Consider the following 13062-nt stretch of genomic DNA (forward strand, 5'->3'; position numbering starts at 1 on the left):
CCATTTTTTTCCACTTTCAATTGATTTTCATAAATGAATATTTTGCTAGGTTTTATATAGGGTCTTTTGGTTTGAGGAGAAATGTACAGACATGAGAGATACCATACATGTTTTGTAACTTTTCTACATTAGTTATGTCTAGAACCAAGTTTACATTCAATTTTCAGCAAGTCTGCCATGAAGGTAGAGTGTAGCAGTTAAATACAACCATAGGTTTAGTTTGTAATTCTATAAAATGGAGCCACCGATAAAAGATGAATGATGAATTCCAAGACTTTTTCTTCTCCTTAAACTCTCCCTGACCTCCATATTTCTATGTCCAGCAGTCTACTCAGAATCTGTAAACAGGAATCTCACTCTTGGCATGTTCAAATTCGAACTCTAAAACCTACAGCTGCTTCCTCTAGCCTTCCCTTCTCAATAAAAGTTGCCACCATCAAGTTAGTTGATAAAGAAAACACACACACATACCCTTGTAACTCTCATATTATTTTCCTTGGCACTCTCACATCTGCTCTGATACAACGTTCTGCTGGAGACCAAACTATACCACACAAGCCACCACTTCTTTCCACCACTACTACAACTGGCCAACACGCCATCGTGGGTTTCCCAAGCTCTGCAACAGCAGCTTCTTGACTTCTGCTTTCCCTCTGGTAATTCACTCTCACTAAGCAAGTCAGAGGATGAGATGGTTGGATGGCAACACCAACTCAATAGACATGAATTTGAGCAAACTCTGGGAGATAGTGAAGGACAGGCAAGCCTGGAGTGCTGCAGGCAATGGGGTCGCAACAAGTCACGCACAATTTAGCAACTGAATAACAACAATGAACAACAAAACAAGCCAAAATGGCTATATAAACTACTTGGATCATATTATTTGCCTACTTAAATCTATGTTATACTTAAAATAAAATTTAAACTCCTTGCTGTGGTTCATAAGGCATTCTCTGCTTTCTGTTTCTCCAACTTCATATCTGCCTATGTTCAGATGGCAGTCAATCTGGCCTTCTTTCTGGGCCTCAAATATCTCATGAACACTGATAAATCAGGATATTTTGTACTTGATTTATTTGCCCAGATCTCTCTTTATCCAGCCTTCAAATGATCCTCTGTTAATATTTTCCACCTTAGTTCATGCATCATGTCCTCAGAGAGAACTTCCATGACCTCCTTTAAGAAAAGAAGTCAGTCTCTCCCTCATTGTATTTAATTCATAACTCTTCATTAGTCAATAGTTTACCATTATCTTTGGTTTTCTGTAATCTGCTCTGGAATGTAAATTCAGATAAGCAGAATTCTAGTCTTTTCTGTGTAGTTAAGTGCCTGGCATGCATAGGAGATCAATGAACACCAAGGTAAAATTTCTATCATCTTCAGTTGTTTTTCTTCCTTTATGTTTCAATTTTCTGAATTAGGCGTAATTAAGATGTATCTCCCTGACACCAATGCAATTTTGCCTCCTTGAAATGTCTGGCGCTACATGGTACATACAGCTACCACTAGCAGCTGTACTTTGAAAACTGAACTATTGTCAATGTATGGCAAAACCAATACAATATTGTAAAGTAATTACCCTCCAAAAAATAAATAAATAAACAAATTAAAAAAAAAAAGAATTGAGAATAGAAATAACTGAGAGATTCAAAAGCACCATATTACTATTTCCTGGTTAAGGCATCTGAACAAATGTGGTACTGTCCTGTCTTGTAAGAGTTAAGAGAATCTGGCTTGTTAAGTTGATAGTTGTGATTCCCAGATAAAGTATACAAATGAATGATCAAAATTAAAAAAAAACAAACAAAAAAAACAACTGAGCTATTACTTTTCAGCAATTTTACCAGTATCTACGAATGCATTACTATAAATGCTATAGTAATAACATTTTTCTCAATATTTTGGACTGAAGTATCTCTTCTTAAAATATGTCATACTAGTTTAAGATATTATGAATTAAAAACCATGCACTTACAAAAGAAACTCATTCTGTTTCCAATTATGAATTTGATTACTAATCAAGTGTATAAATTGGGCTTTCAGGGACAGAAGTTTAATAGACACCAAGTTAGCTAGCTATGTGGGGATGTTGAAAAAAAGGTACTATATTATACAAAGCTTGTGGCATGAATAGGTTCCGGCTGGCTATAAGTGATGGCATGCTTATGCAAATACTTTTAAAAAGGGCTCTGATTTGACTTTCTTCTTAATTTGGTATTATAAATTTAAAGTTATAATAGTAACATGATGTTCCATGTAATTCATTTTTTCTGGGATTATTACTGTTTCCAGCTGTTAGTTTCTTGACTTTGTCTTATTCCTGATAATATTATACCATAAAGGTGTAATACTCTCCTAGAATACTCTGCTTGCCATTTCTTAATGTCTAATTATACCAAATACCATCTGTAACATGAAACCTGATTGTTGGAATGCTGACCATTCTGGTGAAAAAAAAACAAATCCTGTCCAAAGTTTAGCTGAAAAATTTAAAATGTAATGTTTTCTGATCCCCCACTAATAATAATAATAATAATAAAGCTAAGTTCCCTCATTAAAGCATGTATTGAGACATCAGAGCACATTTAGTTATTCAGGAAGCAGAGGGATTAATAGAATTAAACTCTTTGCTTTAGTAATTTCATTCCCTTTAGATTCATCTGATAATGAGTTAAGCCAATTTAGATCCATTATTGAGGAATCTTATAAAGTTCATAACATAAATTTCCAACTCAGTGATGACAAAGCCATACTCAAACATATAGCCATTCAAACTGGTGTTAAATGTATCCAATTAGCAAAGTTAACTGGATTTGCCACTTTATCAGAATAGCTGCAGAAACCATCTAAATTAGCAAACAGATATTAGCAAATAATTACTATTTGATATCATTGCACATATCATACAACAAAATATTTTAGATACAGTATTAATTTAGTCATATAGGATTACTTAAAGCATATAAAATGATTATTTTAATAAATAAAAATGCTTGGACTAAGCACATGAATTTTACAATAATGTATAGGCAATGTCATTATTTCAAATGCACTTGCTATGTTGTAATCGTATTATTTTATGTTGGTTGGGTGGGTCACTAAGCTGTGTCCAACTCTTGCGACCTTATGGAGAAGTGGCCAAAAGTTCTACATATTTACACATACTATTCAAATCAGATTACTATCATAATAATGAGCATAAATTTTTGTATCATATGCAGTTTGGAAATAGTAAAAAGATATGATTAAAAAAAGAAAATTTAACAATAGATATCACAGAATCTGGTAAGAGTAATTATTGTTATGGTAACAGTCACCCTTTCCACTCATCCCCCTCTCCTAGGAAGCAGAGAGATTTGTTTCTCTGCACTGTTGCTTGACTATCTACATTTCAAGCACTTCTCATTTTTCACTATATATTGATTTTTTCTATTGATATGCTGCAGCTGAACATGCTTCCTTCCTGTATTCTTCTGTCAAGAAAAGAAATGGAGCTCGAGGCAAAGAGAATAATGCATAGAAGTTAGTAAATGCACAACTTGCCTATTGCTTTCTGCTTGTTAAACCTTGGACTTATCCACCTGGAACACATTACTAGATAACTGAAGTTTGGGTTTTACTAAATAAGAAATGGCTAGGGCAACATTAGCTTTACCATAAAAATTTTCAAGTATATGTAATATATTAAAGCTTTTGTTATCTATATTATGTATACTGTAAATGACACAAATCAAATACGCAGAAACAGCTATTCTGTAACTCTTACGATACTATAAAATATTTTACTCAAATTTCTAAATTTATATTTGATTTCTCAAGTAACTAACATTGAAAATCATCTGTCATTCATTTGCTAAAATAAAAACTTGTTTGATGGTTTCTTCTTACAAGGATGAGTTAGAAAAGTCTTAGTGAACTTACAAAATAGCAGACATTATTCCCATTTTACAAAAGAATAAATGAAAATAAACCTAGCAAAGTAATGCAAGTATCTCTTTCATTTTAAAACACTGTTTTAAGATTTTCAACTCTTTGAACAAGAGGTAAAACTTATGGTGCTGCTGCTGCTAAGTCGCTTCAGTCATGTCCGACTCTGTGTGACCCCATAGACCGCAGCCCACCAGGCTCCCCCATCCCTGGGATTCTCCAGGCAAGAACACTGGAGTGGTTTGCCATTTCCTTCTCCAATGCATGAAAGTGAAAAGTGAAAGTGAAGTCGCTCAGTCATGTCCAACTCTTTGCGATCCCATGGACTGCAGCCTACCAGGCTCCTCCATCCATGGGATTTTCCAGGCAAGAGTACTGGAGTGGGTTGCCACTGACTTCTCCAAAACTTATGTGACAACTGTAATCATCCAAATGGCCAAAATCCTATATTACTTAAAATGTAAAAACAAAATTTTCTAGTGGCATCACATCATTTAAAAATTATTGATGATGTACTATTACACAATTAGAATGATGTATGTATCTCATCTTTGTAGGTTGTGAACTCCTTGAGGTTAGAACTGCCATAAGAGAGCTTCTACAATGTTTTTCATACAAGTACCCAATTATTGTTGCCAATTTAATATTTAGGTTCTAACTCATTCAAAATTCTTTCAATTATTAGATAATTACTCTGTAAGCTTTTAAATAGAAAAAATAATTATTTTTGAAGTATTAATATAGTTTATATTTAGCATCCAAATGGAATGAGAAGAGTGATTATTTAGATATTTGAAGTCTAAACCAATAAACTGGACATTGCCAATCAATTGAGGACAAATGGTGATCCTGGGCTTTAAAAACGAAGATGATTCCTTCAATTATCCATTTCATTATAAAGCTACCATTCTTAAACACTTCATCTGTTATTATCTTAACTATTTAATTTTTTCTGAAACTCAATCAAATTTTGATAGGCCAGACCAGAGTCAATATTGATCAGGTTTCAGGATGGCTCTGTTTGTGACATGTGCTTTCAGGAAATCATTTAGTGGCATTTCTTTGAAACACTCTCAACACCAAGAAAGTCCTGCATGTCTTGTATATCACTTTTTATAAACATATTTTTGGTGACTTTAGAGCTGTAAGACAATGCCAGGAGATTAAATGAAATGTATTTAATGTAGCCTTCTTTTTTTATGGTTCTGGGCCAAATTTAAACAACTCATATATCTTAGTAATTCTGAGTATGCATTTACCATACCTGTTGATATCATACACAGCTCATCTTTTAAAATTTAAATAATATGTTGCATTTAGAATAGATTGAAATAATAAAGAAAATGAACCAAAAATGAACATGTGCTAAAACTGAATTTTTGCACATTTTATATTTCCATTTTTTGGTCAAATAAGCATACAAATTAAAAAAAAAACTAATATTGAAAATTTAGCTATCAGAAGAGTTAAATTAGAAACCATTCTATGTAACATTCTACCAACACATTAAAAACACACACTTCCCTATTCAAACTTGCAAATTCATCCATCTCTCTGTACATGCCAATTATATCTATCTGCAACCCTGGAAAAAGCCAAATTAACAAACTGTCCTTGAAATTGCCAATATACTTCTGACATGTATTAAAATGCCTGACAATTTTAATTACATTTAATATAAACAAAGATAAGAAAAAGAATCCTGTTATACAATATTAGATCAGCTATTCTAACTTCCTACTCGGTAAACATGTAAGAAAGGTTAAACAATAAATTTCTATGGCAACAACTTAAATTCTAGGATATTCTTAGTTACACCCGCAGCCACAGAAGGTACTACTTTCTTTAAAGCAGTGGAACTGAACAAGATATCTTCTTTCCTCCTTTTCCATCTGGCCCAACTAAAATCTCTTTTACTTTGATGAATTATGGGATGATTTAACTGGAAACAAGATATCTTAACTAAAGCACATGGTAACTACAGTTATATGAGCATTTTATGTTAAAATGAAGACAAGAAGCTAAGTACTTCTAAATGAAAATTATATGGTATTATATATCCTGCAAACTTAAAAGTAAATTTACTATATTTTAGTTTATATGATTGTGACAGAGATACTTTATCAAACTAAATAAAACATGGTCTAAATAAATAATAAAAGTTCTTTTCTATAAAATCATGAATATGTTTTCTACATAGATTTTTAACATATTATTATGTATTATAATATTTGATGGCCCTGGAGAAGGCAATGGCACCCCACTCCAGTACTCTTGCCTGGAAAATCCCATGGAAGGGGGAACCTGGTGAGCCGCCGTCTATGGGGTTGCACAGAGTCGGACACGACTGAGTGACTTCACTTTCACTTTTCACTTTCATGTACTAGAGAAGGAAATGGCAACCCACTCCAGTGTTCTTGCCTGGAGAATCCCAGGGAAGGGGGAAACTGGTAGGCTGACATCTATGGGGTCGCACAGAGTCAGACACGACTGAGGCGACTTAGCAGCAGCAGCAATATTTTAGTATCAATATATTGATAACTTACATTTGACTTGGATTTATATAATTCATGAATTCATAAAGCACATTCATCTTTTTTCTTATATGTTAAGTCTTCTTACACAGTCTTGGAGAACACACTAAAGTTATCTCCTTCAAATGTAGGACAATACTTTCTGTTGCAAGACATACTGAAAATATAAAGGGCCAACAATTCGCACTGAATTAAGAAGATACACCCAGGGTCCTTAATTTTTATACTGTATTTATAAAAAGGATAACATTCTTTAAGAAGTTAACAAGTAAATGCATATGACTACTCCATACACAGAGTGAGTTTTTGGTGTATGAAGATAATTGGGTTTAAACACAGCCCCACTATTTATGAGATTTGAGTTATTGCCTACTGTCCTTAAACCTCAGTTTTCTCATTGGTGTAATGAAAATAGCAACATCTTATTATTCTGTGCTTGTGAGGGGTACATTAAACAATTCTGTAAACCACTTAGTGCATGTCTAGTAAACAATGACCACTCAAAAACCACTGAAGCTAATATTTAAAAAATACTTTAAATTTTGCCTTCTATATTTTAATTTTGTTTTAATTAGTATGAAGGAAAGCTCAGCTCCCAATGCACACCTTCTACTAGAAGTTCTATTTTCCTGACTTAAACTAATGTATCAGTTTAAAAATTACCATCATGCCTCACTAGGTGTCTTTCAAGGGTCACTTTCCACTAAAAACATAGAACATCTGCCATCTTTTCTTTTCCTTTTTAAGGTCATAGAATCCTTGAATATATAACTCATTCTCTCTCCCAACTTTTTCATCAAGAGTAAATCTGTTGATTGCCTACCAGGAATCCAGTTGTCTTTCCATAAAAGAATTAAGGTCTTGACATGAAAAATGATTAAATAAATAACAACCCATAATATTTGTCAAAGAATAGTAGGTTACAATCACACTACTATGAAATGCATTCCACAAACAAAAGAATCAAGAGAGAAAATGATGAATGGCCTTAGGAATAGTCATGGTTTATAATAAAGATTTTATTTAAAAAGCGTTAAAATAAATAATACATACTCTAGAACATCACTGTTCTGGGAAATTTATTCTCTTTAGAATATGAGTTCTAGAAGGCAAATCTTACAACTGCTCTGGGGGCTTTCATTGGCTGATTTACAATCCTACAATTGTGGGTTTTTTTTTTTTTTTTTTTTTTTAAATCTGTGGTCTGCAGTCTTTTTAACATACTTCTCAAAGGTGGATATGTGGTGGAATGCAGACCCCATCAACACTGTGGTTTTATTTGCTGTTTTGTCCCCTAACTGCTGATAAAATAGACTGCTTAGAAATCCCGGAGGAATATGATTGGGGCCAGAGTTACATTGGCTCATAAAATTCAAACAGTTCAATGCTTTTCTTGTTAATTACTGGGCCACAACCAGAAATCCGAATGATAGCAGAGAAACACTTCTTTAGGATAATGATTGATTTCCATAAAGATGAGTGCTTTAACAAATTTCAATATGCAGTTGCTGGGGCGGGCAGGGTGGGTGGGCACTAATTAGTTTTACCGTTTTCAGCAGATGTTGAATTCAAAATGCCAGCAGCATCTCAAATGCCAGTCATTAGAGCTGTCTTTCATCAAAGAGTGCTGACCAATGAAACCTCCACTGTTTAATGAGACCGATCTAGACAGTCAATTAAATCAAATCTCTACTAACATCCTTAACATATCTGCAGTGTGTGCAGCAGCAGCAGCAGCAGCCAAGGATTTCCAGTATTAATAAAGGGATTCACTGCCGCATAAGGATGGGGGGGAAAAGGGAGGGGGAGGGGGCGTGTCGGGGAAAGACCTTAACCACAGGGGAAAACTGGAGAAGTCCCGGCGGGGATGGAGGGGGAGGGGAGCTACTAAAGGGCAAAAAGCTGAGAGGATTAAAGAGAGAGCCTTAATGTAGCTCTTAAAGGGATCCACCCCCAACCATCCCCCTCCCGCATCCCTTCCACCGCAAATCCAATTTACCATGTTGCAAATACGAAGCTGGAAAAATGTAAGGACCCAGAGTTGAAAACATTTTCACTTTAATACTGAAAAAATATGCCATTATAAAATCCTCGAATAGAATTAGTAAGTTCCACGTGCTTCCTCGGTTCTTTTTTCCTACTTTATAAGTAAGATTTACACCAGCACAGAATTGCTACCATAAGATCGCAGCCTAAGCACTAGAGTGACATTAATTGGTCATGCTTAACTGCCTCAAAATCTTTTTTTTTTTTAAATAATTACACTGATACTATAATAGAAATCATGGGTACTTATTTTACATTCAGATGGAAGGCATTATTGGATATGTATAGAAAAATATTCCCCCTCCAAAAGAAAAATCACCATCAAAATAAAAGAAAACCCAAAACAACCCATAAAAACTTTGTTCAACAAAATACATTTTTAACTCATAAAATGGACTGATGACTAGCCATGCAAATATCCTAAATAAAACCTTTACATTTGTTGTTGTTGTTGTTCACAGTAAACGTAACGCTCTGAACTGCCTACCGATCACAAATAATGGCGAAATGGCACTTTCTGATTATGCTGTATTTTTGTTTATAGAAAGTTTGATATGATGGGACTTATCAGGTAAGAGGGTGGGTGCTGTGAACGTGACGGGGTCCCCAGTCGCTGGGAGGGCAGCGTCCCTGGAGCGCGTGGATTCCATGCGAGCCATGCAGCACTTTTTGTCAGAAGTCAAAGTTACTTATTTACAATACATTCATGCCTTCGTGCAACCGCCCATCCCTCCGTAGCCAACAGGGAGCCATCGCGCCCTCACCTCCTCACGGGGCTAATCCACAGGGGGAAAAATAGATAATCTATCTCTCTATATAGCTGTAGGTATATGTATATATGTATAGGACCGCGATCCCCTCCAGCCCCTCCCCCGTGGGGAGGGGCACCGTCTCAGCTCTGAGCAGGACTCCTGCTGGGCTTTGTCAAAAGGGGCTGCAGCAAAGAGCGATTTGGCAGCGCTCTGCCGCTCACCACAGTCTGCTCTTTGTTTCCCGAAGGGTACTAAAGGGGTCAGACCCTCTGCGTCGAGCGAGTCCATAGTTATTTATTTACTTTTGTCCATCAAGCCTCGGGGCGCGCTGGACTTGGGTGTGGGCTCCTCCGACCTACCCCACCCCCGGGGATGCTGGCAGAGTGGGGCCGTGGAGGGGCATCTCCATCCTTCCCCTCCTGCTCTCGCCTCTGCTTTACCCAGGCTGGGTGTCTTAGTCTGAGAGCGAGTGGGAGCCACAGTCGTACACTCTGTGGGCCCCATCTGCGTTGTAAGGCCCATTGTGCCAGTAGGAAGAGTCACAGACTGTCTGTAGGGAATTAATCTCGGACGCCGAGGAGTTGGCGTCCCTTCTCTTGGACCGCTTTCGATTCCTCAGGATAAACACGAGCATGCCCACCACAGTGAAGGCGGAGGTGACAAACACCAGCAGCAGTCCTGGGACCAACACGGAGATGGACACCCTGCTGGTGTCTAAGTAGGAGTTGGAGTGCGTCCCGGTCTCCGCCAACCCAGTGCTGTTTTTACTGTGCGAAGTTAACGTGGGCGAGATTCTCGCGTACAGCTGGGGGCAGATCTCGTCATTGGAGAGGAGCATGAAATCCTTCCTAAAGAAGTTCACCGGCGTCTCACACTTGAGGTCGCTCATCAGCACTTCGGAACCCAGGCGTTCTGCCCATTGCTTGAAAGGCACAATGGTACAGGAGCACTCCCAGGGGTTTCCGTGCAGGTCTATCTGGATGATGGAGGTTAACTGGTCCAGCACCCCGGCCACTGGAAGGTACATGAAGTAATTGTTGTGCAGGCTGAGTTTAGACAGCGAGACCCCAGCAAACACGTCCACGGGTAGGGACCTCAGCAAGTTGTTGTTGAGAATGAGAATCCTTAGTTTGGGCATGGCGTTGAAGGTGCCGGGAAGGATGAGCTGGATCGCGTTGTACTCCACATTCAGGTACTCGAGGTTTTGCAGCCCAGCGAATTTCTCCCGGGACAGCGTGTCCAGGTAGTTGCTGTCCATATACAGCCACCTGAGGTCTAAAAGGTTCTTAAAAGTGTTGTTCTCTACGGTGGCGATGTTGTTGTTGCCCAGATCCAACAGAATGAGGTTCTTGTAATCCACAAAGTGCGATTTTCGGATGCTGTGGATCTTGTTATCTCGCAGGAAGAGCTCCTGCACGTTGGAGAGCTTGGGCTTCAAATCAGCCAAGCTGCTCACGTTCCGGTTGTTGCAGTTCATCTTTAAACCCGACCCCGGGATGTGGTCGCAGCTGCAGCCCCCAGGGCAGGGCAAGCCGTTGGCTGGGGGTTTGTTTCTGGCGCTGCCAGTCCCTATCGCTGCCGTGGGTCTGATTTTGATCTGCCAGTTGCCTGGGATCTTTGTACCTCCGTTTGGAGCCGACCCTGGGGTAGCATGATCTTCTTGCCCATTTGTCTTGAAGGGAGTTGGCAGGGGGCCAGGGGGAAAGGTCTCTTCTTGGGCAGGGGGAGCCGGGAGACTAGAATCCACTCTGTGTTTCAAAGGACACAAGTCCTGTTCAGTGGTTTCATTGAGGTCTTTGCCCTGCAGTCTGGTGGGGGCTTCACAGACCACTCGGCCGATCAGGGCATTTTTGGGAATGTTTTCCAGCCATTCTTTCAGGGAGAGCAGATCACAGGTGCAGTCCCATGGGTTATCCTCTAGCAGGATCTCAGCAATGCCAGGGATTTGCTCCAAGACCTCTTCATAGGGCAGTGTTTTCAGCCTGTTTCCCCGGAGGTCCAGGTGGGTGATGGGCACATACTGGAACACGTTGGCAGGTAGGGTGCTGATGAGATTGTCATTTAAAATGAGTACCTCCAGCTTGTTCAAGTCCTGGAAGGCCCCCGGGTCTATATCCCGTAATAAATTAAAATCAGCCTGGAGGTATTCCAGATCGTCCAGCCCCAGAAAAGTCTGCTTTCGAAAAGACTTGATCTTGTTGTTGTTGATGTGCAGCCTTTTCACCAGCTGCAGTCCCAGAAAAGCCCCAGGAACGATTTCATGCAAGCCATTGTTTTCCATGTGCAAACTAACCGCATTATAAAAGTTAGCGAACTCATTAGGGAAAAGTCGAGTGAGGGAATTGCCATGCAGAAATAGATGGTAAAACTGGGAAGTCGGGGCGGTGAAACGCTGCAGACTTGTGAAGCCCTTTTTTTCACAGTCTACGTGTAGGTCCCCTTCTATCTCATTGCAGGAGCAGATCTTCTCTTTGCAAACGTCCCCTGTAACGTTTCCAGCGGCAAAACAAAGAGACGTCTCCAGCAACAGAATCCAAAGCAGCATTTTTAAAGCGAGCAATTCATCCCCGATCTCATCACAAAGTAACAGCGACCATCCTGCTCGCCACAGACACAATTCAAGTTCATTTAGTGCTCCAATGTCCGAACCCAGAGAAGGAGAAGAAAAGGGTTTGGGGGGGTGGGGGTGGATTCTTTCCTCCCTAACCCCCCCGCACTGCAACAACCCAGGCGCCAGTCAATAATTATATCTACAAACTATCCAGGCACAGTAGTGCAAGGCAAGCAAAAAGAAAAAAAAAAAAAAAGTAGAACCAATAACCCCACTCACTCCCTCTCAACCCTTTAAAGATAACGAAAAAGAAGTTAAATATGTACATATAAATTAAAAATATACCCTTACAGAATCTCGCCTAGTTCCTCACTAATCAGAAAGGGAACAATGCTGGTAATTAGAAGCAAGTGCATGTTAGAGAAACAAGCAGAGGGTTTGCAGCGTAGTACAGGCGCACTGCCTGTGCATGGCTGTGCGTCGGACTGACCTTGCCTCTCTGATACAAAGCAGGGTTTTCAGTGGCTTCTGTTGTTGAGGCTGCTTGATGGAGTTCCTGCCGTGGCTGCGGGTTGCCCAGGAGTACCCCCGAGGTGCTGTCCAGTCCCCCCGGTGCTGAAATCACGCCGGACCGAAGGACTCACGCTGCCGAACCAATGGCGCTGGAAAATTTCCGCAATCGCTGCGTTTTGTGGCTGTCCATCCTTTCCCTTTCCTCCCCTTCGGTCCTCTTCAGCCTTTTTTTTTTTTTTTTTCCCCCTGGACTCCGGCTCTCTCTTGGTTACTAGCTCTTCTTTTCTTGTTCTCCTTCTCTTTCTTCTGCTCTTTCGGAATTACGTGGAGGGGGCGGAGGGCGGGTGGTTGGGGGGGAGCTGTCTGAGGGAGGGAGAGAACGCGAGAATGGGGAGGGGGGAGAAGAGAGTTGCTAAGAAGCTCTGCTCGTTCCAGCCTGGTGCACTCAAAGATCTGACACCCTCTGCTGATCTGCAGTAGCAAAAATCCATCTGCTGAGGGAATGCTGAAGGAAAAAAAAATCAATCCACGTACAGGGCAAGCGTTAAAAATGTGGGCATTAAAGACTGGCGATTCACATAGATGCTGATTTTAAAAGGATTATTTAATTCTTTTTGCGTGCTGAAAACTTTACCCTTTCCTTTCCTTAATGAACTCACAGCCCCCACTAGCTCCGGCGTTTGGAAAGAGTGCTTTTAAAACATTTATTTCCCGATGGCTTGAATAAAATTAGTGTCAG

General features: G+C 39.5%; 1 protein-coding gene across 1 annotated transcript; it reads right to left on the reverse strand.

Moving 5' to 3' along the window:
* Positions 1-7497: 7497 nt before the first annotated feature.
* SLITRK1 (SLIT and NTRK like family member 1) lies at positions 7498-12759 on the reverse strand. Its single transcript, XM_005907284.3, has 2 exons — positions 12301-12759; positions 7498-11857 (listed from the first exon to the last, which is right to left on the reverse strand). Exon 2 carries the CDS (start codon positions 11802-11804, stop codon positions 9714-9716), a length of 2091 nt encoding a protein of 696 aa, XP_005907346.1. The 5' UTR covers positions 11805-11857; positions 12301-12759; the 3' UTR covers positions 7498-9713.
* Positions 12760-13062: the final 303 nt, after the last annotated feature.

Source organism: Bos mutus, chromosome 12 (genome assembly GCF_027580195.1).
Source record: "Bos mutus isolate GX-2022 chromosome 12, NWIPB_WYAK_1.1, whole genome shotgun sequence".
NCBI classification, from domain to species: Eukaryota; Metazoa; Chordata; class Mammalia; order Artiodactyla; family Bovidae; genus Bos; species Bos mutus.